We start from the raw sequence: 23,517 nt of genomic DNA, 5'->3' as shown, positions 1-23,517 counted from the left end.
TGAAAGCCTAGTTTTTTAAAGCTGGGCATCAAAAAACTTATTTGAGGACAAAAATTGATAGAGGCTTAATTAAATATTCATATTGCTCTGGAAAAATAATGAAATTCTGCCCCAGGTCCTACTGGAGGCCTGTGTGATATTTGGTATATGCATCACGTTACCTTTGTAAAGTCCCAAATGTTCTGAATTTAGAAACACATCTGTCCCCAGAGGTGGCAGATCCCAGCCCAGCATGGACTGCGTGCCAGGCAGGACTCCCGGCAATTTTAGTTTAGTGCCTCCTTTGTCTTCCAATGTCCTAAGAGATGGGAACTATTCCTTCACTCACATGCAGCTAAGGCTCAGAAGGGCCAAGTGACGTTGCTCCCCGCACAGAGCTCAGTCAGTGTCGGTGCCTTTACTTGAACCACAGTGCCCTCGATTCAGCTGCCACACTAAACTGCCACCCTAGAGCCAGATGGCATTTGCCTTTTACCTTCAGTGCAAGCAAATGGCCCACTGAAATTGGATCGTTTACCTAACTGGTCAAGTGAAATTCTCAGAGCTGAGAAATAGGAGTCTACAAATAAAAATAAACTCCTGTAGATGGCTAACTTGGCTTTTCTGGTTACTCAAGAGTTAGTTTCTCCCTTTTCATTTAGAAAGCATGCTTTTCAGAAGCCGAAATCTGGATTAAAATGAAGGCCCAGCGCTTCTGTGGTAACCACGATCACATCTGGAAGTGCAACAGGGTAGAGTATGTCACCGCGTACTAGGTGAAGAGTATTTTCTGAGGCTCAGTGTGACCCTCAGTGAAATTCGACAAGCTGGCCCTGCTGGAAGGAAAAAGCCTGTGCTTCCTCTGCTCTCTTCCCTACAGAGGGAGCAGGGTTGAGTTCTCAGGCCTCAGAGAAAATGGCGAAAAGCCATAAGAAGGCATGGCGAGCTATTGATGTGCCCAGCCTAGATGCCCAATCTATGTTTTGGCTAGAAGAGTGCCATGGACAGAAGAGGGAGCCAGGCGGGTAAAGGGTAGTGAGAAAGAGATCTCTGCCCACCAGGCAAAGATGACCTTTTCCTTTTTCTTTTTTTTTCTTAGAAAATATATTCTGGTTTTTTTTTAATTAAAAAAAAATCTTAATGTTTATTTATGTTTTGAGAGACAGAGCACAAATGGGGTTGAAGCAGAGAGAGAGGGAGATACAAAGTTTGAAGCACATTCTGGGGTTCTGAGCTGTCAGCACAGAGCCCTGTGTGGGGCTTGAACTCATGAACCGCATGATCATGACCTGAGCCAAAGTTGGACGCTCAACCGACTGAGCCACCCAGCTGCCTCTCTTTTTCTTTTTTAAGTTAATTCATGTGTATGTGTGTGTGTGTGTGTGTGTGTGTGTGTGTGAGAGAGAGAGAGAGAGAGAGAGAGAGAGAAAGCATGAGCATAAGTAGGAGAAGGGCAGAGAGAGGGGGAGACAGAATCCCAAGCAGACTCCACACCATCAGCACAAAGCCTGATGCTGGGCTGGAACTCATGAACCTTGAGATCATGACCTGAGCCGAAACCAAGAGTCTGCTGCTTAACCGACTGAGCCTCTTAGGTGCCCCACTTTTCCTCTTTCCACCAGGCCTGGAGTTGTCTCAGTGGGGCAAGGTCTGGAACAGGGAAAACCTGTGAGGCTGTAGGCTGTCCAACTCATGGTAGGTAGGGGGTCTAGAGAGAGCACTGCTCACATTCTGTCCTGGCATGGCATTGCTTTTGAGTGCCACATCTCAGCCCCCCAGTAAATGGATCTGGAGGCTCAAGGCCAGGAGTTAGTCATAGTGATAGCAAACCTTCCTTGGCAAGTACTTTGTGCTGCCAGGCCCTGTTCAAAATGCTTTACAGGTATTAATGTGTTTAATTCTCAACCAACATAGCATAACCTACTGCCCATTTTGTAGAAGAGGCAAGTTTGGAGGTTGCGGCAGGAGCAGAAGGCTCTGGAGGCAGTGCCCCATGCATGGCGTTAATAAGTATGAGCTCTGTAGCCACACTCCTAACTTCTGTGTGACTGTGGGCAATTCAAGTCATTTCTCTTTGCCTTGGTCTTTTTGGCTTTAAAGGGGATGATAACGGCCTCTACCTCTGAGAACGAAAACGATGAGAAGGCAAGTGAAGTACTGAGTTGCATGTGTGGCCCTCGGGCACTGGCCAGCGCTGGCAGTGAAGGCAGCTCTTGGCAGCAACAGCCTCCCGTTCAGGGAGCCCAGGCTCTCTCCTCTACTGGTGGCGGTCACCTGAGCCCTCCCTAGCCTCAGGGAGCTCAGCTGCTAGTCTTTCTTCTGAGCACTTTCTTCAGCTCACCTAGGTAATAAGTTGGGTGTGATTTTCATGACTCAGGTCATTAAGGATACTCTCTCTGAGCCAGCTGATCTGGTTCCGAGGCCACACACTCAGGCTACAAATGTACCCCACTGAAGAAAAAAATCCCAAATGGCTCACAGTGTTAAATGGTGATGGGTCTCCAGGCTGAGGACTTCTCCTGCTATGTGAAGACTCCATGAACACAGATGGTAGTAAGCCTGCCACAGACTCAAACCTACGTACTCCCGAAGTGCACATGAGGGCTCTCCCTGGCCACACGCACGGGTTCTCTGCTTGGCGCATGCCTCCATCAGAGGACCAGTCCCCTGGTGTGGAGCTCTCTGCTTGCTTGTGCTTCATGAGGCATGGACAGAAAAGACTCGGTTTCTGTACTCTGGGGGCTGCCCCAGTCACACTCATCCAGGGCCCTCAGAAAAGAGGTCAGCCCTGACAGTTGCTTCCCTTAGGTCAGGTCCCCTGCCAAGCTCTCTTCTTTGGCTGCTCTAGAGAAGAGGGAGGCGGTGTGGGAGACATAAGTACCAAGGATGGTCCTGGAGAAGCCTCCTGGAGGGGATGGTTCCTGAGCCTTAGGAGCTGTGGGAGTGGGACAGAAGAAAGAAGGTGGGAAGGCACAGCCAGGCACCGGGAATGGTAGGAGTAAAGCCGAAAAGGCAGAGTGGGCCAGGAGCCGCAAGCTCTTCGAGTGACAGAAGTTAAGTGCCAGACAGGGCCCGATAAGCATGGAGTCTAAGGAGATGGATGGAGCCAGGTTATGGCCCCCTGGAAACTTCTGAGCAAATGTGAAACATGATCAAGTCTCTGTTATGTCAGGTCTTTCGAAGGAAATGTTTTGAGTGACGGATGGTTTATTGGGAGAAACCAATTTAAGAGTCAACTCTGAGTCCAGACAAAGAATCAAGAGGACTTGAACTTGGGCAGGGCTGAGAGCAAAGGAAAGGAAGGACCAGGATAGAAAGTGCTCTGGGTAGGCAGATATCTGACATGGTCCCCAGTGACCCCTGCTTCTTGGTATTCACACCTATCCATGCTTGTGTCCAATGAACAGAATACAGCAGAAAGGACGGCACTTTCAAGACCACATTGTAGAGACTGTAACCTCTGACGTGCTGGCAATCCCTCTGCCTCTCTTGCTGGCACATTCTGTCTTGCTTACTCAGATGAGGTCAGCTGCCATGTTGTGAGATGCTCTATGAAGAGGCCCACATGGCAAGGAACTAAGAGAGCCCTCTAACCAACAGCTCATGAGGAATGAGGCCTCAGGCTCATCACCTGCAAGGAACTGCTTCCGGCCAACAGCCTCGGGAGTAAGCCTGGAAGCAAGAACCTTCCCAGTTGAGCTTGAGATGATTATGACCTTCCGAGCCACTCAAGGCCAGAAGACCCAGCTAGGTGATGCCAAGACTCCAGGCCCATAGAAACTGTGAGGCAATATACCTGTGTTGTCTCAAGCAGCTGTCTTGGAGTCATTCGTTACACGGTAATAGATAACCCATGCGGGCTGGGGTCAGAGCAATGACGACAGGAAACTGTGATCAGCATCCCCGGGGAGGCATCAGCTGAGCTCAGTGATTGATCATCTGGCAGATGAGGGACAGGGAGAAGTCACAGTGACTCTCAGAAGAGCATAAGCTCTGGACTAAGATCTCCTAGTTCCCCGTTCCTGCTCTGCCCCTGGCTATGTGACTCCGGGCAAGTCATTTCAACTCTCCGAGCCTCAGTTTCTTTGTAGAATGGAGATGGTAAAAGTAATTACTTTATACACATCTGTCCTTTTCATTTAGGGCCTGCCTCAGTGTCCAGCCAGCACAGTGGTGAAAGGCACACTGTTGATGCTCATCAGAAGTTTGCTGGGGCATTTCTGGAAGGCTCAGTGTGCAGCCATATGCCAGCAGGGACAGGATTTAAATGCCTCAGTGTAATTTCCTTTGGTCCTATGAAGCCTTCACTAGTCCTATGTGAGAGGACACACTACATGGTGCGGTGCAGGGGAAGGCAGTTCTAGGCGATTGTGACTCATCTCCCCTGGTTCCTTCCCCTAACAGCACCTTCTGGGTCCAGCTTTCCTCCCAGGGAAGTTAAGTGACTCGCACAGGAACTAAAACCATAACCTCAGCCTCATGAACACTGCACTTTGACCACACAGAACTACCTGGCTTTAACAGACTTCTCCAGAGTCAAGTCCAGTCTCGGAGAGGACTACGGCCAGATTTGCCTCCAAAGCCAAGTATCAATAGCACGAGACACAGTTCTTATGCCCAAAACAAAGGAATGCAACCAGGTGTGAGACCGTCTTACCTGTCTGGGCAGAGAAGGCATGGAGTCTGGGGCCACGGGCCGCTGAAAGCGTGGAGGCAGCTGCTGCATCATCTGCTGCAGGAGGAGAGAGGAGTGCTCATGCTGCTGCTGCAGCTGCAACGTGGCAGTGGCAGTGGAGGAGGCAGTGGGAGAAGAGGCCGGGGTCGGCGTCGGCTGCTGCAGGTAGTGGAGCAGGGATGGCTGCCTCGAGGTGGCGGGCATGGAGGGCATCTTCTGGGGGCCCGGCTCAGAAACAAAATGTGACAGCGGCTTGGTGTTGCCAAAAGGAAATGGCTCTGGGGCTACCGGGCCGGGGCTGGCCAGCCCCTGCTGCATGATCACCCTTAGGGTTTTGGGTGAGTTGGTGGCCATGGGCTTGAAGATGGTTTTTCCCTGCGGCTGCGGAGGCGGCTGCTGCTGACTTAGCGGATTGCTGGAGGGGGTGAGGCTCCGGATCAGGGAGCACTGCGGGGTGAAGGACTGCTGCGGCAAGCCCGGGCTGGAGAGCTTCTCAGGGCGGTAGGGCGGGGACGGCCCCGGGTTGCTGGCGGGCAGAGCGGACATCAGGTGTCCCTGAGGACTTTTGACACCAGAGGACACCAGGTTGGCAAGGATGGAACTCTGCGGGCTGAACTGTGGCTGCTGGTTGAGAGCTGGGCTGGGGAGCTTCTCGGGAGTGTAGAGCATGGGGGGCCCCAGCGCGGTACCGCTGCCCGACGCCATGCTGGCCAGTAAGGCATTGGGGGAGCCTTGGAAAGCGCTCCCTGGCACGTTGCCAGATGCCATGCAGGACACCATGAGGCTCTGAGGGCTGTACGGCGGCGGCGGTGGGTGTGGCGACGGCACCGGGCGGTAAGATGGGGAGAGGCCTGGAGGAGGCAGGCCAGACCAGCTGGGCTTGTGGCCTGGCTTCCTCGTAGAGGACCCCTGCTTGCTGGCCGCCAGCACCTTCAGCTGGTGGGCGTGGTGCCACTGAGGCACTGGGAGTGGGGCCAAAGTGACAGGGACCATCCCCTGGACCTGGCTCTTGGCCTGTGCTGCCGAAGAGCCTGGGGAGGCCACCTGCTTCCCGCTGGCTGGAATCACAAAGCTGAGCCCGGCTGGGGAGGGCGGGACTTGCACCGGCGCGCCCTGGAGCTGGCTGCAGCTGGACACAAACTCCTTGCCAGAACCGAGGCTCTCCAAGTGTGGCATCTGAACCGAAGGCTTGGCACTGGTACCTAGGGGTGCCTGTGGGTGCTCTAATACCAGTGGTTCGTCTGGTTTGCTCCCCAGTATCTTCTCAAGATCTAGCTCATTCGGAGAAGGTTCTTGAATTTTTGTTAGCTCCTCCAGGAGATCTTGAAGTTCTTGGTCCACAGCCGGTATGTTGTTTGCTTTGTCATAGTAGGGACTAGTGGGCCCTTTCAGTACCATGTCTGCAGCCGGTGGCACCTCAAATGGTGAGCCCATTATGCTGCCATTCATGGGATTAGTTTCAAGGGATAGTGAATGGCCAGGTACTCCCACAGCAACGGGGTTAGGGTTCATTGTCAATGGAGGCACCTGCAGCTCTGCACAGGGCGTGCTGTGATGGGCACCTGGGCCCATAGAAACGGTAACATCTTCAAGGCGAGGCCTCTTGATTTTATTAGGGTAACCTCCGTCAGCCATTCCTGAAAACTGGAAGCTATCTCCTTCCTGTCTCCTTTTAGTGGTTCCCTGTGGCAGAGAGAGAGAGAGAGAGAGAGAGGGAGAGAGGGAGAAAGAGAGGGAGAGGGAGGAATTTTTATAAAGCATTGGCACATTAAAGCTAATGAACAGGAAACTTGCAAGATAAAACATCTCTCAGTTTCAAGACATACTTGTCGAAACTATAGAATACAGCCTATTTTTGGAACTACAATACTTGCTTCTTTGTTGCTGTGTTTCATTTAAATTGTCTTGTTGCACTTCAAATTAAGCATTATGCTGTCTGTATACTAAACACCACAGGAAGCCCCACAAAGGATCTTCTGTGCCCACGTAAGGGGGAGCTCACCGGAACTATGCGGAAGTCACTAACTGAACTGAGCCACCCCAGACGGGCACTGGAGGGCACACTGGAAGTACTTCAGATGCTCTCGATTCCCACCTGTGTACGGATATCTCCATTTTTAACAAGGCAAGCACAACACAGACATGGAACTCTTAGGTTGCCTTCCTGTCTTGCTTAAATGCACCAGGCTGTGGTGACGAGATGGAACACAACGTGGTGTTTAGAAGGATGAAGTAAATCTGGGTGTGTGCTTTAGGGCAAGTGTCTGCGATGTGCTGTTTTGGGGAAAACACAAGCTGCAGCAGAGTCACTGAGGCATGATTTCATTTATTTTTCCACACACGCACACACACAACAACACGCACATTGCTAAGTGCATACAAAAATAACGTGGAAGAACATATATGCAAACATTTGTATTAGTTATCTTTTGGGGAGACTGGCAAGTCCCTTTCTGTTCTCTACAGTTCTCTATTGCTTGTTTGTTTTTAATGAGCATGACTTACAACCGTGCCCCCTCAAAGTATAAAGCTATCTAAATAAGAAATTCCTCGCTGCAGATGCATCCTCAGGTTGAGGAGATATGGAACAACAGGAAAAGGCCCCGATCTACGATCTGCACCTTGGGGGAGCTGCTCACCATTTATAAAAGCATAGCCTTTGAGAACAAAGCACTTAGTGAGGCAGTATTTCCTACTTGTTCAAGGCTTCATACAGTCATCTGTGGCTATCATGTTAATGACCGTGGCCTGCAAGTAGAAGGGAAAGCAAGTGGGGCGGAGTGGGGGCATGGGTAGAACACATATACAGGTGACCCTTGAAAAATGCCCTGTGGTCAAAAATTCAACTATAACTTTTAACGCCCCTCAGAACTTAACTACTAATAGCTTACTGTTGACTGTATTAATACAGTTGATTAGTACATATTCTATGTTATATGTATTATGTACTATATTCTTATGACACAGTAGGCTAAAGAAAGGAAAATGTGATCAAGAAAATCATAAAGAAGAGAAAATGCATTTATGGCACTGGACTGTATTTATCGAAAAAGCATATAAGTGGACCTGTATTTCTCTTGACACGCTTTTTCATGTAAAAAAAACCCTGTTTAGCTTTAGAACTCTTCCTGGGACATTGGTTACTGATCCTTTGATGTCCCTTCATGTTTGGCTCACTGGCAGTGAGAAAGGAGAGGGTCAACGTGTGTGGTAGCACCACACTGGCCACAACTGTCATGATAGAGTGAACATCAAAAGAGGGCTTCATTGAGAAACTTCCGGATTCCCAGGGTTTCCTACCACAGACGAACTGCTTCAGTCTCCTCCAGAGCAGGGCGCAGGTATCTGAAGTTTCTGAAAGCTCCTGGGCCGATTCTAAATGCCCAGCCAAGTTGGGAACCACTGGCCCAGAGCACAAGTAAATACAGTGCAGCAAAAGGCCCCGGTTCGGAGGCAGACACAACCCGGTCTTGGCCTTGCCGCTTAACCTCTCTGAACCCCAGTTTCTTCATTTATGAGCCTTATTTTAGTTCTCATCTCATGATGCTACTCTGCCTACTAAGTAAAATGAAACAGATTCTGTAGCACCTAGTAAATCCTCACTGACTGGTAGCCGGCGTTACCAAGGGCAGCCATGGAAGGGCCTTGGAAGTCCAACCTTGTCCTAGAAAGAGTCAGGGGCCCTGACCCCCAGAGAAGGGGAAGGACTTGCCCAGAGCCAGGCAGCTGGAGGGCAACAGGGCACAGGCTGCTGCAGGGCCCCTCCATGACAACTGGGCAGCCTCAAAACCCTGGTGGCACGACACTGTGTCACGTCCACAGAAGGGGCTCCACCACCTGGAGTGATAGGGCTTGCCTCCTTCTTTGCCTTTTCTCTGCAACCTGGACAGGGGCACTTTGAGGGACCACTCTGCCATCATGTCCGTCGGGGGCTGAGGGCCACAGGGCAGGCAAAAAACAGGCTGGGCAGGGTAGAGCATGCACAAAAAGAGGCCTATCCGCCCATCTGCACCCCCGCACCCATTCAGGGGCACTGGACTATGTATTGGGCTGGATCGGGTGCTCGGGAAATAGCAGCTGAATGAATCAATGGACAAATGAATACAAATGGCCCGGCACGCAGGCAGCTCTGCCCCATGCTTTCCGGGCTGCTCATTCAATCAGTCACGGGGAAGCCCACAAACAAATCACTGAGTCCCAAACGAAAATTCCGTTTCGTCTACATTCTCCCAAGGAGTTCAAAGAATTCCCATATATTGAAAATAGAAACGGATGACTGAGTGCTGGTTTTACAGCAGATCTCCTGCAGGAGTCTGAGCTGGCAATGGCCGGGCCCAGCGTGCTGTCGGTGGTGTCCTAGGCCGCACTACAGGTATAATGACGGGAAGCGTGCGCGGCACCAGGCAGGGGAAGGAAGGCAAGGCGGGCGTTGTGAGTCGCAGCAGCCTGCAATCCCTGGCAGACCCCACGGCTTCCCGCACAGTTTCTTTAATTCTTAGTCTGCCGTTGCCTCATTGCCACCAAGGTAGCAGGACACGGGGAAGACCAGGTATGGCCACAGGATGCGGCAGCTAACATCAGGAACCACTGGCAAGGGAAAGCGGTCTGTAACTCTCCTAAATGAGAGGGCATGTGCATGCAGCTTTCCAGGCCCCAAGCCAATGCTCCCCACTCACTTCGAGTTCCGGAACCCAGTTGTCTCAACAACAAAGTGGACCCCAGGATGCCCCTCCAGGGTGTTGAAGGCTAGCTCGCTGCCCGCGAATCCAATTTCCTGGAGTGGGTGCCCCCCTTGCTGCACCTCACTGAATGCTTTGGGAGGATGCTTAACTTGGGGCCACATTGGCCTTGCTGTCCCTGGGAAGACAGTTGTGTGTGTGGATAGGGGGAGTGCTGGCTGAGGCTACCATTTCAGTAGGCAGGCGGAAGCCTCTTTGGTACTTCCCTTTTTCAATGGACGTAAGGGACACTTCATTTTGTTAGAGGTCTTGGCTCTGCGTTTTAGGTTTTATCCTGAGAGCTTTCAACAGCCAGCCCGAGGCACCCTGGGTGAATGGCCAGAACCCCAGCCAAGTGTGCACAAGGGAAGGTGGCTGTGTTCACACAGAGGTGCTCAGCCTCTCAATAGCAGCATCTGCCCTCCTCAGGCATCGTTGAGGCTTGGAAATCTGCTATTCAGGGACTTCTGCGCCTACAGACCGGCTTGCCTACATGCCTCCTCTTGTATGCCCCCAGGATTTGCTACTCATCTCAATTCCCATCAGCCAGCTGGGCTTTCCTCCATCCCCAGCACCACATTGGCTCCTTTGCCGGGTCACCGGGGCCAGTGGGTGCTGGGCTGAAGTCTGCCTGACTGGGCTGGCTGGTGCTGACTGAATCCCCGGGCACTCTTAGAGCAAAAGTGCAAGAGAAGCTGCTACTCTGGAATGACTTCCCTCTCAATGTCATGTTATTGGCAGCAAGTCCCTCCCTAAGCTCCCAGAACCTTCTAAACAAGCTTTCCAGCTTTGCACATGTGCCATTTATCTTCCGGCCTCTGGACTCTATGACAGCAAACTACTGGTCCCAGCTACCATCGGTCCCTTTCCCTAGTATGCTTGCTCAGAAAGAAGGAACAAAGACATCATGAGGCATGGTAGATGCAGCCTCAGAATAGATAAGACAATGATGCATCACGATTGGGGTTGCAGGAACAGAGAGAGGACGGAAGGGTGGGAGGGAGGGACAGAATATGCCTGGATATATACAGGGGATCAGATGAGTGTCCATGTGTACCATATAAAGGCCTGTATTTAGGCGTATACTCCATTTGCAGGCTTCTTCTTCAGAAAAACCTCCTCACACATTGAAACTGACCTTTTTGTAGATCAAACAGGACTTTCGGCATTTCCAGAATTGCAAGACATGATGCTTTGGACAAGAACCTCTGCTAATAAGTGGTTTGGAGCAAGAGTCTGAACCTACAAATAGGGGATTTATTGGTGCCCCTGGCTTGCCCTGATCCAGCAGACAGTGCAGCCTCACCACCTGATGCAGGCAGGGGCAGGCAGAGGTGCAGGACACAGCCTTGAAGGAGACACCAAAAGACCTGCATTGAAGTCCTAGCTCCTCCATTTCTTGTGTGACTGTGGGCCAGTCACTACCCCTTTCTGAGTCTCAATATCTTCTGTAAAATGGGCACTCGGCCTGCACTGTGCACCTCACAGCATCACTGAAGCATGCACGCCAGGAGCAGTAATTGTTACTGATCTCATTCTCTGGACCTGGTCCCCATGCTGCCCCACTGCCCTCAAGCCTTGGCCTCGGCTTGCCCTGTGAGAAATAAGGACGTGCCCGCTAGGACTGGAGAGGGGACCGGAGGGCGCAGAGGGATGTGAGCAGCCCAGTCCTGACAGCCAACAGTGCCGCCTCCCATGGCACACCACTGGCCACCAGTGTGGGCTCCGTCACACTGCCTGTGGTACTCTGCTACCCCAAACTGGGGACTTGTGTCTTTGGCAAGCATCAACCAGAGTCATCTAAGCAGCAGGGAGCAGCAGCCCCAGCAAATTTAGAAATGAGTGGACTTGGGTGGGTAATTTTCTAGATCTGCATTCTCCCTTTCTGTAGTATAGACACACTAGTTGGAAGAAGAGTTGGCAAGTCTTAAGAATAGCCCCAAACCTATAGATGCATGTAGATTTAATGAGCTCATAATTCATACGCCCCCCCCTCCCCAAGGATTGACATATTCTGTCACTGGACATGGGTTTCTGGAGCACCACCCTTGCACTCCTAGCTTGCCAGAACTTCCAGGCCCTTGGAGACAGGCTGGGGCCTTCCACTCATGTTAGGACTGATGACACCTAGAGCCAGGGACAGATGTGCCCCTTGGGCCAGCTTCTCTGACTCTCAGGTTGGCCTTTCTTCAGAGGAAGAAACCCTGACCTGGTTTCCTCCAAGCACATCCCCATGTAGTCTCACTAGTGAAATGAGGATGATCACTCTGGGAAGAAGAGAAAGGTGGAGTCAGTCTCAAACGGTTGGATGAATTTGGCGAGGCTGGCCTACAGATGAAGCAGGTGCTGTATGAGGCTGAAGTAGAAACCGAGGGTTGAAGGCAAAGGCCCTGCCCAAGTCCAGACAATTCTGTCTGTGCAGGACCCAGGTTAACAAGCTTCATCTGTGCTTCACTGGAATTACGCTGATGAGCCCAGAATCATGCAAAGAAGGGAAAAAGTGGGGGCAGAGCCAAGGTTACAGGCCACACACCTGATGGAGGCTGCCAGGGCCTCTCGGCAGACCTGGCTTTCTATATTTGAAGAGAGCAGAGGGACCTTCAGAGGTCATTTAAGCTGAACTTCTCTCTGGGCTGTGCTTCTAAAGACCCTGTGGTATGACCTCTCCTAAGTCCCTGCCCCACTCTGGGCTTCACTTTCCCCAGCTGTAAAGTGAATGGCTCCCAGCTTTGGTAAACGAATGCTGTGACTTTCTTCCTGTACTGCTCCTGTAGGGAAATATGAATTCTCTTCTCTTTCACCCAAGAGGGCCTCTCTCCCTAGAGCAACAGTAGGCAAAGGACGGCCTAATGGCCCACAAACTTCCTTGCCATGCACAGGAAATGCACATTGTTGCCAATTTCAGACACTCTTAAAGAAAGTGGAGAAGGAACCGAGGGCTTAAGGGGGAAAGGGAGTGGGGAAGGGGGGAGGGGGAGAGGGGAAGGGGGTGATGGTCATGGTGGGGGACACTTGTGGGGAGAAGCACTGGGTGTTATCGGAAACCAATTTGACAATAAACTATTACAAAAAAAAAAAAAAGAAAGCACAACATCCCCCAACCTAGTGGGGGTCAAATTATGGTCCTCCCCAAATATCTCTAGGTCCTTTTAATAAGGAATTACTTGAATGTGTGTGTGTGTGTCTGTGTCTGTGTCTGTGTGTCGGTTAGCACTGTAGTCCTGAGAACAGTAGGTCTGCTCTAGTTGAATCAAGAAAGGTGGCCTGCAATTTTGATCAAATGAGCTGTGCTTACTTACACATTCTGTTAGAATCCTACCAAGTCACCAGTCACCAGGAAGGCTGCCAGCTCCCCAACCACCTCAAGGGCCATGTGAAACTCAGCGACGCTGTTGTAAAGCTTGTTCCTGGAGATCTATCCAGAAGGACAACTCGGCAATGTTCTATGTCAGTCATCTAAGCCTATGTCCCCCAGCTGCCTGCCCTTCACCAGTCACTGAAGGCATTGTCCAATTGGAACTTTGGATATCTCCAGTTGGAGTCCAGCACATAGGAAATGAACAAAGCTGAAGGGAGGGGACTGAGCTCACAGAGAACACGATGCCAAAGGCACCATGGTGCTTCCACTTTTCCAGAGGTTGTGAGCTGGGATATTCTGATGGCAAAGCCCCCAGGAAGGAGTGAGGCCTACCTGCCAGGTAGTCCCTCTATAACTGGGGCCCAGCACCCCTTCAGCCCTGCAGCTTTGGTCCAGCCTGGACCACCCATGGACTCTTAGGTATGGACAGTATGAAATCATGGTTACAGAGCTGTCATTTCCTGAGCTCTAGGTATCTCTCAGTCTACCTCATAACCAAAAGAAGTCTTTCTTGAATCCAAGGAGGCAGCTCCTGAGAAAACACTATTTTTCTAGAATGCTCCAGAGAGGTGGAAGGATTCAGAGGTGAGGAAAGAAAGTCCCCACCACGAGGCTAGGCAGTTTTCATAGAAGCCAAACTGCCCTTCGTCCAGAGGCTGACACCAGTGGAAAACATCCTCAAGTGGTAACGCCTAGACACCCTGTGAGCCAGTGGGGTCTTGACACCTCTTACACTGGCAGACTGTCGAGTCTGGTTGTCAGGCCATTAACATCTCTCTGTTGCCCTGGGCTGTGGCTGACCTTGTCCCCAGCTCTTCACATCTCTAACCAGAGCACATGCACAGGTGTCCTAGTGCTCAGAGCCACCCAGGAAGGTGGGACGCAGTGACACTGGTAGCTCTAGACCCATTTGGTAGGCCCTGTGTCCATACCATGAAGCCTATAGTGAGGTCCCCAATTTGGCTGATGACCATACATTGGATGGGAAGCTCTTATCCCTGCTCCCTCGGTATCTGGCCCCTGGCTCCCCAGGCCTTGCTTTCACTAGTGTCTCCATATTGGCCAGGACTCCAGATATGGCTTCCATCAGACAGTGGTCGGCTCCTTCCTGATACTTATAGGATTAGGAGTGGGGTCAGTGGGGAAGCCCCTGGTCTGGGCCCTGATGGGCTGATGGTGCATTTTAGGGACGCGACTTCTGGAGGAGCTAAGCTGGGGGTAACAACTAGCCATTGATAATCCAAAAGCTGGAAACAAGTCCTGGGTTATTTGGAGCTGAGGCAGTTTGAGCTGTATGGAAATCACGCACCACATTGGGTATTCACGGCTCTCCATCCAGATAATCCTAGAGGCCTGTGCTTGTGTGCAGATGAGCACAGCAGCAATATCTCTCTTCACAGCAAGGCCCCACTGGATTGTCGTGGCTAGTCACAGGCCTGGGGACAGTCCTGATGTTGTGGGAGGTGCTCCTCCTCATTGCCTGGATGGCAACTTGAGTAGTTTGAAAAGCAGAATGGTTGCTTATTGCTCAGCGCCTTCTCCTCTGCTCACAAGTACAGATCTCTACATTGTGGGGACTGGAGCTTATACAGTCTGGGGGGCTCTCTTTATGTAAGATAATATAACATTAAAAGAACAAAATTAGAGGCATCTGGTGGCTCAGTCAGTGGAGCGTGTGACTCTTGATCTTGGGGTTTGAGTTTGACCCCACACTGGGTGTAGACATTACTTGAAAAAAAATCTTTAAAAAAAAGAATAAAATTAGGTATCAGGCCTTGGAAGGGTGAGTCTTGAAGCTTACGTACAATGTGACTTCACTTCTGCCTATGCTGCAACAATGGGCTAAGTAAAATGGCAACAGGCTTTTGAACACGGTAGGGATTCCCTTGCATGAGAAACTCGGCAGCTGTGTAGGTGGGAGAAGAATCCAGAGCCACCTGGTCAGCCTCTTGCATTCTGAAGGTCACATGCTTGGTGAATAAGCACATTTTAGCAGCTGAGTGCCAATGTCTGACTCTAAAACTACTAACTGTGTATAGACGTACCAACCCCAGTCAGTAGATTTTAGAATCAGGCTGTCTGAGCTCTGACACCACGGACACAGAGGCTAGGAGGGGATATGGGATAAGGAGCATCAGGTCAGTCTAGAGACCGTCCCCATGGTTAGGTCCTTTTTTATCGCCAGCTTTATCGAGTGAGATATGAGTGATAAAAAAATTGTATACATTTGGGTTATACAATGAGATACTTTAAATGTATAATGTGATGATTTAATATACATATACATTGTGAAATCATTTAGGCCTTCTTTTTTTAAATTGAGGTTAAATTCACAGAGCATGAAATGAGCCTCTTCTAAGTGTACAATCCAGGGGCATTTCCCTCGTTCACAATGCTGTGCGGCCAGAATGGGGACAGTAGGGCCCACTTCACACGTTTTTACAAGATCACATGAGTTTAGAAATGTAAAGTGAGCCTCGTGCCCGGCATGGTGCACATGCCAAATAAATATTCTTTCTGTTTCCACTCTTGAAAATGCAAACACATTCTTGGTGGTCCTAAAATAGCCTTCAACACGGTTTACTCCGCAGCATTTGTCATTCAAGGCAGATCTGCACTTACTCGTTGGCTGCACTTCTGTACAGCTGTATGCAAGGCTAACTTTTGTAAACTGAATCATAATAAAATGCAAGAAGACTTGGCCATTGGGGAAAAAATAAGAATCTGCTATTGAAAGGAAATCCTTAGTCAGTCCTTTGGTGAAGTAAACGATCTCTCATCCAAACTTACATGTTTGTAAAGGTGTGCACTTGGGGATATAGGCTTTTTTGGTAATGAATCCTAATTTAACTTTGCTCACAAACACATGCTGATGTTCCAAAAAGCACACAGCAGCAAGAGTGGGTTACACATGGAAAGTAATGAGAATTTAAAATATTCATTTCTTTCACTGTCTATGGAAAGTGTTTGTGACTGTATCATGGGATATGCCATGGAACCTAAAAACTTTCCCCCGCCTCAGTGTGTGTGCGTGTGTGTGTGTGTGTGTTTCAATGCACACGTGTGTGCAAGGGTGGTGGTGCTGTGGTATAGATGACTGATGGTGGTGGCAGTGGTACAGGAAGTGGTGACAACGGAGGCAGCGGTGACATGGTGGCATCGGAGACAGGGGTAGGGGCGGTAGTGATGGAGGTGGCAGTAGCGATGGCGGTGGCAACAGTGGTGGCGGAGGCAGTCAGAAGGTAGAGGTGCTGGTCGTGAAGGAGGTGGTGTTGGTGTTCATGTCGGTGATGTGGTGGAGGTGGTAGAGGTGGAAGAGGTGGAGGTGACGGCGGCAGTGGTGGCAGCGGTGGCGGCCGTGGTGGGAGAGGAGGAGGAGGTGGTGGCGGTGGTGCTGCCGATCTGGGGGTGTCCTTCAGGGTACCTCCTTCTTGCCCTACCTCTCTGTCGGAAGCTTCACTGGCTGGGCCAGAGGAAGAAGACTCTCTGAATTAGGAAAACCCTCAAAACTGTCTCCTTGCAGGCATTTATAATGATCTTTTCCTCATCCAGAAAGCTGAAGCTGAATTGCTGGTGAAAACACAGGAGATTTTTGTTTGTTAAAATGCTGCCAATAAAGTAATTTTATGTCAGATTTAACTACAGGAAAGGGCAAGGCACTTCTCAGTTCCTTAGCTGTCATGTGGCTAAAATAAATAGGATGGACAGCAGTTAGCCACAGTGCACTAAGCTCTTTGAAGCCATATATTCAGAAAGCAGATGTTGGGTGTTGGTGTTTGGGGGCTGGCTTCCTGGAGATACTTTATATTGGCCAAGTTCATTGTTCTAAACCCCAAAGGCTTGACTTAAAGGACGAAAAGAGGCAAGAAAATGTTCAGCTTTCCTGACAGTATCCCATAGGCAGTCCTATCACCAGACAGCTTTAGCACCAGAGGCTCATTCTACAAAAAGAGGCAGCTAGAGAGAGTGGCACTGGGCTTCTGTCCACTAATGGTGCAAAGCAAGGCTATCTACGGGGTCCTGGGTGAGCGCACACCAGGGAGAGAAGCGCTGGGGCAGCCTGAGAAGAAGCTGGAATTCCACTGGCACAGACAGTAAATGAGCACAAACAGTGTGAGGGGTGCTCGTCCCAGGTCCGAAGAAACGGCTACTTGACAAAGGCTAGGTGGCTCCTCTGAAAAGGAGACAGTTAAGTGGCCATCTAAATGCAGGCCTCCAGGCCGGAGGGCAGAAGCAAGAAGGCACTGGGGGGAAGCTCCTGGCATGTTCCCGGGGCAGGCAGGTGGCCTGCGGGCTTGGTGCACAGTGAGCTGGGGAAGGCGGCACAGGGTGCCACCAAAGGCGGCGAACAAGTGGTGGGTTCTAAGTTGGCAGCAGCGGGAAGGATCAGCTCGGCTTGTTCGTGGACGGCGTCTCTGGACGCTGACTGGAGGGAGGAATGCAGGCTGCGGGAAGAATAGACAACAGTCACAGAGGCAAGGACTCCGGAGGAGAGAAAGGCTCCAGAGCCCGGGGCCAAGCCGGCTGTGGCACAGGGGAGAAGGCAGAGCGCCCAGGGAGCGGTGCGGATCTGTGATTTCTCCCCGAGGCGATACAGCGGAGTAACCACCTATTAGGAGAAACTATGGCTTCTGAAAAAACGAACGGTAGCCCAGTGACCTAGGTCAGAGGATGGCAAACTTTTTCTGTAAAGGCCCAAACGGTAAACATCTCAGACTTTGCAGACCCTGTGGTCTCTGTTGCTGTTCTAAAGTAGACAATATGTTAACAGCCGGCTGTGTACTAATAAAACTTGACAAAAACAAGCTCCTGGCTGAATTTAGCCCATGGGCTGGAGTTTGCCAAACTTCCACCTAGGGACTGAGCCGAGCATCTTCCCCAAGAGAAATAAGTTATTTCCAAGTTTCCCCCCTTACACTACAGGGGCCATGGAGGTCTACTGTTCACAAGAGTCTCAGGTGACATTTCCAGAGCTGAAGAGCTTCGTGGTTTCTACTCTCGCCCAAGTTGGGTGACCATTTCTGAACTGGGCCTGAACTGGGCAATGCAGGCAACAGCCTCAGATGCCATGTTTTACCTTCACTGATGACAGTGAAAGGAGAGAACGCCACCTCCTCCAGGATGCCCATCTGCCTTGCTCTTCCAGCTTTGGTATACCCTTCAACTATTCACATCCGGTCTATCAGATTAAAGCACACCCTCTTCCTTTAAGCCTTCAAAGGTCTCTATGATCATACAGCTTCACCTTCTACCCCTTTCACTCCCAGCCCAGTGCTCTGGCCCACGTCCAGGCTGCCGTGTTAGGCCTGCAGCTCTCTGACAGCAAGGACTTGTTCCTCCTCATCTCTGCACCCACAGAGCACCCAGCCTTGTGACAGGGCTCAGCTGGCATCTGCAGGTTTCAATGAACCATTGGAACAAAAGGTTTCCTGCAAATTATCCTGCTCTTTTTGTTTCTAAGCACAAGGCCAAGAGACAACTGCTTTTCAGAAACTGTGATTAAATTCACTATCTGGCCCAGTGACCCCTGGACATGTTCCTTCTCCTTTGTGTGCCCTTGGCCTCTTATGTTCAACACAGGGGGTGGTCTGAATGATTTCTAAGGGACTTTATGGTAAGAGGAGCTGCAGCCACTACTTACTGAGCCTTTACTACATGCCCAGGCCTGAGGCTGGGGTGAGATAGGAGATGAGACAGGAGACCTCGGGGTCACAGGGGTGCCTGTGCCAGTTGGGGTGACTGAACCCTGCAGCACTGGAGGAGACACACAAAGGCACATTTGTGTGGAGGGGCAGGGTGGCAGGAGGGTAGAAGGTAGTGGCATTGGTAGCCACACCTGGCCCTTGGACCTGGGCCCCCAGTGGTCAGCTCCACTAGCCTGTGGCTCATGGCTGCCTTTTTAACTTAGGTAACATGGGGGGCTGAAGATCTGGTGGGAAGGGAGGAAGGAGATGAGGAGGAGAAAGAAGAGGCAGGAAAGAAGGGAAGGAGAAGGAAAGGCAAAGGGGAGAAGGGAGGGTGTTAACAAATTATTCTATGTTGACTAGAGAAATCAAAACCTGAACTCCAAACCTCAGAAGCACATGCCTCCCTTGCTCCCCCGTGAGGTCTGGAACTCGGCACCCCAGGGGCAGCTCAAGACCCAAATGTCTGCAAGCAGAGTTATATTGAGTTCCTAGCTGGGAATTTTCAGCAAAAGCAGGAGGCCTTAGCTGACATAGGCCAGCCCAGGGTTTGGGGGAGCCCCAGGCTCTCCTCTCCAGAGCATGCCCCCAGTTTCCATGTATGCTGTTGGGAGGGGGTTATGCCTGACCTTAAGTTCAGCTAGGCCCTTCTACCGCTCCACTCTCCTTCCTGGGAAGCTCAGCCTCCAGAACCTGTCATCTTGAGCCTAGTGTCAAGGCAGCTAGGGGCAGGGGCCAGGCAGGAGTGCAGACAAGACAGCACAACTCTCAGATGCCAGCAGAAGCCAGCTGCCAAATGGAACTCGCCTCCCAGCATCCTCTCTTTCAAACATACTGCGATTTTCAGGTCACTGGTTTGCTGAACTGGGCTACCCAGGCAGGACCCAGATGTGGAGCCCAGTGGTATCCTGCAGGCTGAGAAGCACTGAGCCCTGGTGGAAGCGATCAGTCTGAAGGCAAGGCCTCTGCCTGGTGGCCGCCCTGGCTGAATGTCTGAAGCAGGAAAGGGCCCTTCCTGCAGGAGGAGGAGGAGGGGAAAAGGGAGCGAGCAGCTGCGTGCTCCGTGGGGAGGATCCCCAAAATAGAAAGGCGCATACTCACTGCAGGCCTTGACCCAGAATGCTCAGAGCTACAGCGCAAATCCAGCCCTTCTCAGTCACAGAGGCTGCTGATGAGACTGAGGTGTCCTCAGGGCTCCCATGTGTTTCTACCTGAGCTCCAAGGACACGCTCTCCACTGCCTTCTGAGTCAATGCCAATCTCTGATCATAATGTGCGAACGGGAGTAATACCTGGTGTTTAGACTGTGTTTATATCCACATCTTGGTCATCATCATCCCAGAAACCCTGCCATGGGCAGAGGGTAGATTATTAACCCTATGGTACTGGTGTGTACTGAAGTCCAGACACTCATGCAAGATCTGACTGTCAGGGACAGTGACCTACCTGATGAGCTGGTCCCTGGACCAGCTGGTTCCTGGAAGTGGGGCCATACACATAGCTCCCATCTCCTCAGGCCAGACCTGAACCTGAAGCATGCCCATTGCCTGCATGAAACAGGAGACACTGGGCTTCTCCTCCAGGATTCCAAGAAGGCTGTTTAAATAACAGTCCAGGTCCTGGCTAGATGTCCCTATCTTCCTGTAGGGTTTTTAATTGGTCTGGCTCACTGTATACAGGCTGGGTTGGAAACAATGCTGGTCAGAAGGTTCCAGGGAACCACCAGTATGAAGTAAAGATGAATCCACTCTATTTCTGATTATGGGCTGTCTCTGCCACTGGAATGAAATCTCTAGGCAACCCAGGACTCTGGTCCACTGCTCTGGCCTGGGTCCCCAGAGGCATGGCCAGTCTACAGTAGATTCTCTCTGGGTTCTTAATCTAAGAATGGGAAGCAGCAAAGAAGGAGACCCTTTGGAGTTAGGGCACCTGGATTTGAGATCTGGATTTCCAACCTACTGACTGTAACGTAGTAAAGTTGCCATCCTCTCTGAGCCTCAGCCTCTTCATCAGTGAACTGGATATACTAATCCTCAAGTCACAGGAGCAGATGATCCAATGTATACAAAGTAGGTGACACAATAGAGCCACTCCATTCTTCTCTCCTCACAGTTTCAGGAAAGGTTAAGTAGACCTATAGAATAGGACCAGTTTGTTCCCAGTGCAGTAAGCTTGGGAACAGTCCACTCCTTGACTGGGAACTGCTGGAGCCCGGGGTGTAGCACTGGGCTGGGCACACAGGACAGACCTTGGAAATGTGGTGGAGAGAGGCCCCCCACCAAGCTCAAGAGGAAAGGGACATGCTCAAGGTCTCCCAAAGCACTAGTTCAAGGTCTTTTTACAGAGTTTTCTACTCTTTTTGGAAGGAAAAACGTGCCTCCAAGGAGGATGGATACAAATCCTGAACCTGATCACATGCCACAGCAGGAGATGACTAGCCCTCCTCCTACTGAATATTTCTAAGGTCACAGTCTAAAGAAGACAGGCAGATAAAATGGGGTCAGTGTTTTTGTAGCCATACAAATCTATACATTTCTTGTTATAATTGGGGCTCCTCACTCCTTACCCCACTTGCATTTAGAGGTGAGAACAAGAAGGGGTGATAGGTTGGTTTTGGTCAGTCTGTGGGTGGAGAGCAGGCTGCACTTGGGGTCACTCACATGAGGATTCTTGATGTTGTTCCCCACCTTCTTAATGGGCATCTTTCTGTAAGTCACTGGGTTTCTCAAGCCTTAGTGTCCTCATCATTAAGGGGGAGAATGGTTGGAAAATTCAGAAGTAATGCTAGGCATGACAACTCACTGTCACCTATAAGGAGCCATTTAGTATCATTAAATGACAAAACACAGAGATGAGCAAAGAGCACAGTGTCTCCTTCCTTCTCCAACTGTGCCCCTAACACCCCTCTCTTGTCTGGAGCTGAATGGACTAGGTAGCTGCTCAGAGCTGGGCCATCTTTGCACCTGTGATGGGTGTAGACTGAAACAGAGCTGGCCTGTGACATGCACACTGAGATCTAATTCCATGCAGGCTCCAAAGCACTCCCATCTTCAGTGCTAATGTTTGAGAGATTCTCACACTAGTAATCAGTCAACTCACCAATCTGGGGGAGGAATGGAGATCTTAACTTCAAAGGGAAGGACCAAACATTCTGCCTCCTGTTAAAACTCCATATACACTGACAGCAGAGATTGGATGCCTTATTAACCTTGGGTGAATGCCCAAATGTTCGAAAGGTAAAACTCTGCTTTTCTCCAGATCACAAGACTCATTAAGCAATCATGCTACTGAACGAATGAACAAATACTGAAAAGGTACTCGTGCTGCTGAAATATATAATGATGACTATTGCTGCCTGATATGTGCTCAGCGCTTTGTGATTTTCAACGTGCTCTATGACTTCACTCAAGTTGATTAACCTCTTTGATACTCAGTTTCCTGGAGATAGCCTCTTCAATTCAGGGTTAGCCTAAGGATTACAGGAGATAATGCTCCACAAGTGCCTGGCACCTAGTCAGTGCTCAATTAATGTGGCTATCCTTACTCCTGGCTCATTTGACTTTTGATCTCAGGGAAGGCAAAGGATGGACAAAGTCCCAGAGCTATTTAGGAGCAGAAGCAAGACTAGACTCCAGATGACCCAAACCCTGGTCTGAGGCCAAGAATAATCATCACATCGATGTACATTTTCCTATAAGGCGGTTCTCGATTATTCACACTCCTGGAAAGCCTGGGGATAATTTAAGAGAATTTTCCTTTAAGGCTGATAGGATTTTATTAACAGATCTTTACTTGAAACATTTTTGTTGTTGTTGTTTGTTTTGTAGGAAAGGACAAGAGAACCAGGTAAACTGACTGTCTCAATCAGGTCTCCATGGGAAATACACGCTTGCAGGATGAGGGAGAGTGGTGGACACAGTTTCCTGGGGCTGGGGTGCAGGGTGTCATCCCTGTATGTTAGCAAGCAATGGAAACAGTAAGGAGGTAGCTCAGGCCACACCTGGGAGTGCAAGCCCAGCCCCCACAAAGGACTTCTTCCTGCTGCTCACATTCTGAGCCCTGCGATAACTTGCCTAGACAGCAGGTTTCATGGAGAACCAACAGGCCAGTCTGTATTTCATTTGTCTGTCTCTGTCCCTCAGCCACAAACACCCAGGCTTCTGAGAACCTCAGCATGTCAGCAGAGCTCCCTGTTAGTGCCAGTATCTTCCTGAGGCTGCAGAGATTTAACAACCATAAAAATTCAGCTATGCCCAAGCCAAGGACTGCCCTGGCTGCTGGCTGATAGTAGCAGCAGCACCTGGCTGGGCCAGACTCGATGCCTACCTATCAGACCCAGCCAAGGGAGTGGGCTCCTTCAATGTCATCCCCTTCAGAGGCCACATGCATCTTCCAAGAAGACACATATGCTTTTTGCTGCAAAGAGGACTCAATTGAGAGGGCTGATTTTGGAGCCTGAGGCATGTTTTTTTTGAATCCCCTCAACTGGGGCAAATACTTTGTCTTCTAGGACGGCTTGGAATTATGGAAATAGTCAGGTCACTCAGTCAGAGCCAAGAGCAGAGAACAAAGTGTGCCACAGAAGAAGGAGAAGGATTGATTTTGTTCAAGTCCAAGATGTGACTCTAAAGCAATAAATGTGAATTTTTGGCAAGGCTTACAAAGGGCTCTAAAAGGTCATCTGCAAAGAGATGCCAAACCCAGACATGGCATGAGCAATGGCAACTTCTCCCAAGTGAGGGCATGGATAGCTTTTCCAAGGGCCTAGTCTAAGGAAAACTCATTTGGCATTGAGTCTATACTGATGAAAACCAAAGCAGTATTTACTAGTCATGAGTTTTTAAAGGGTGTTGGTGGGCCTCATGAGGAGAAGGAGAAGAGTACTCTTGCAAATAAAACCCACACACAGCTCCTAGGAACAATAACAAGTATGAAACAAAGGAGAAATTGAAAGTCACACCCAAATGAATCTGGACTCTGGATGTATTACCATGAAGTTTTCCTTCACTGATTCAGTTGTTGAACATAAAATAGAAGCAAGAAATCTAAGGGGTAATTAGGATGGAGGTTAGAGAATGCCTTCTGTGAGATGCCTGACTGAAGG

General features: G+C 50.3%; 1 protein-coding gene across 4 annotated transcripts in view; it reads right to left on the bottom strand.

The window, feature by feature from the left end:
- Positions 1-23,517, bottom strand: part of MAMLD1 (mastermind like domain containing 1) — a 120,332-nt gene that overhangs the window by 34,607 nt on the left and 62,208 nt on the right. For all 4 annotated transcript variants that reach the window (XM_029930878.1, XM_029930876.1, XM_029930879.1 and 1 more), the window contains one exon: positions 4,637-6,337. In XM_029930878.1, the coding sequence (XP_029786738.1) occupies positions 4,637-6,337 (1,701 nt within the window). The remainder of the gene's footprint in view (positions 1-4,636; positions 6,338-23,517) is intronic.

The sequence above is a fragment of the Suricata suricatta genome, chromosome X, assembly GCF_006229205.1.
Source record: "Suricata suricatta isolate VVHF042 chromosome X, meerkat_22Aug2017_6uvM2_HiC, whole genome shotgun sequence".
NCBI lineage: Eukaryota > Metazoa > Chordata > Mammalia > Carnivora > Herpestidae > Suricata > Suricata suricatta.
The sequence above is the reverse complement of the archived record's forward strand: the minus strand, read 5'-3'. Positions and strand labels throughout refer to the sequence as shown.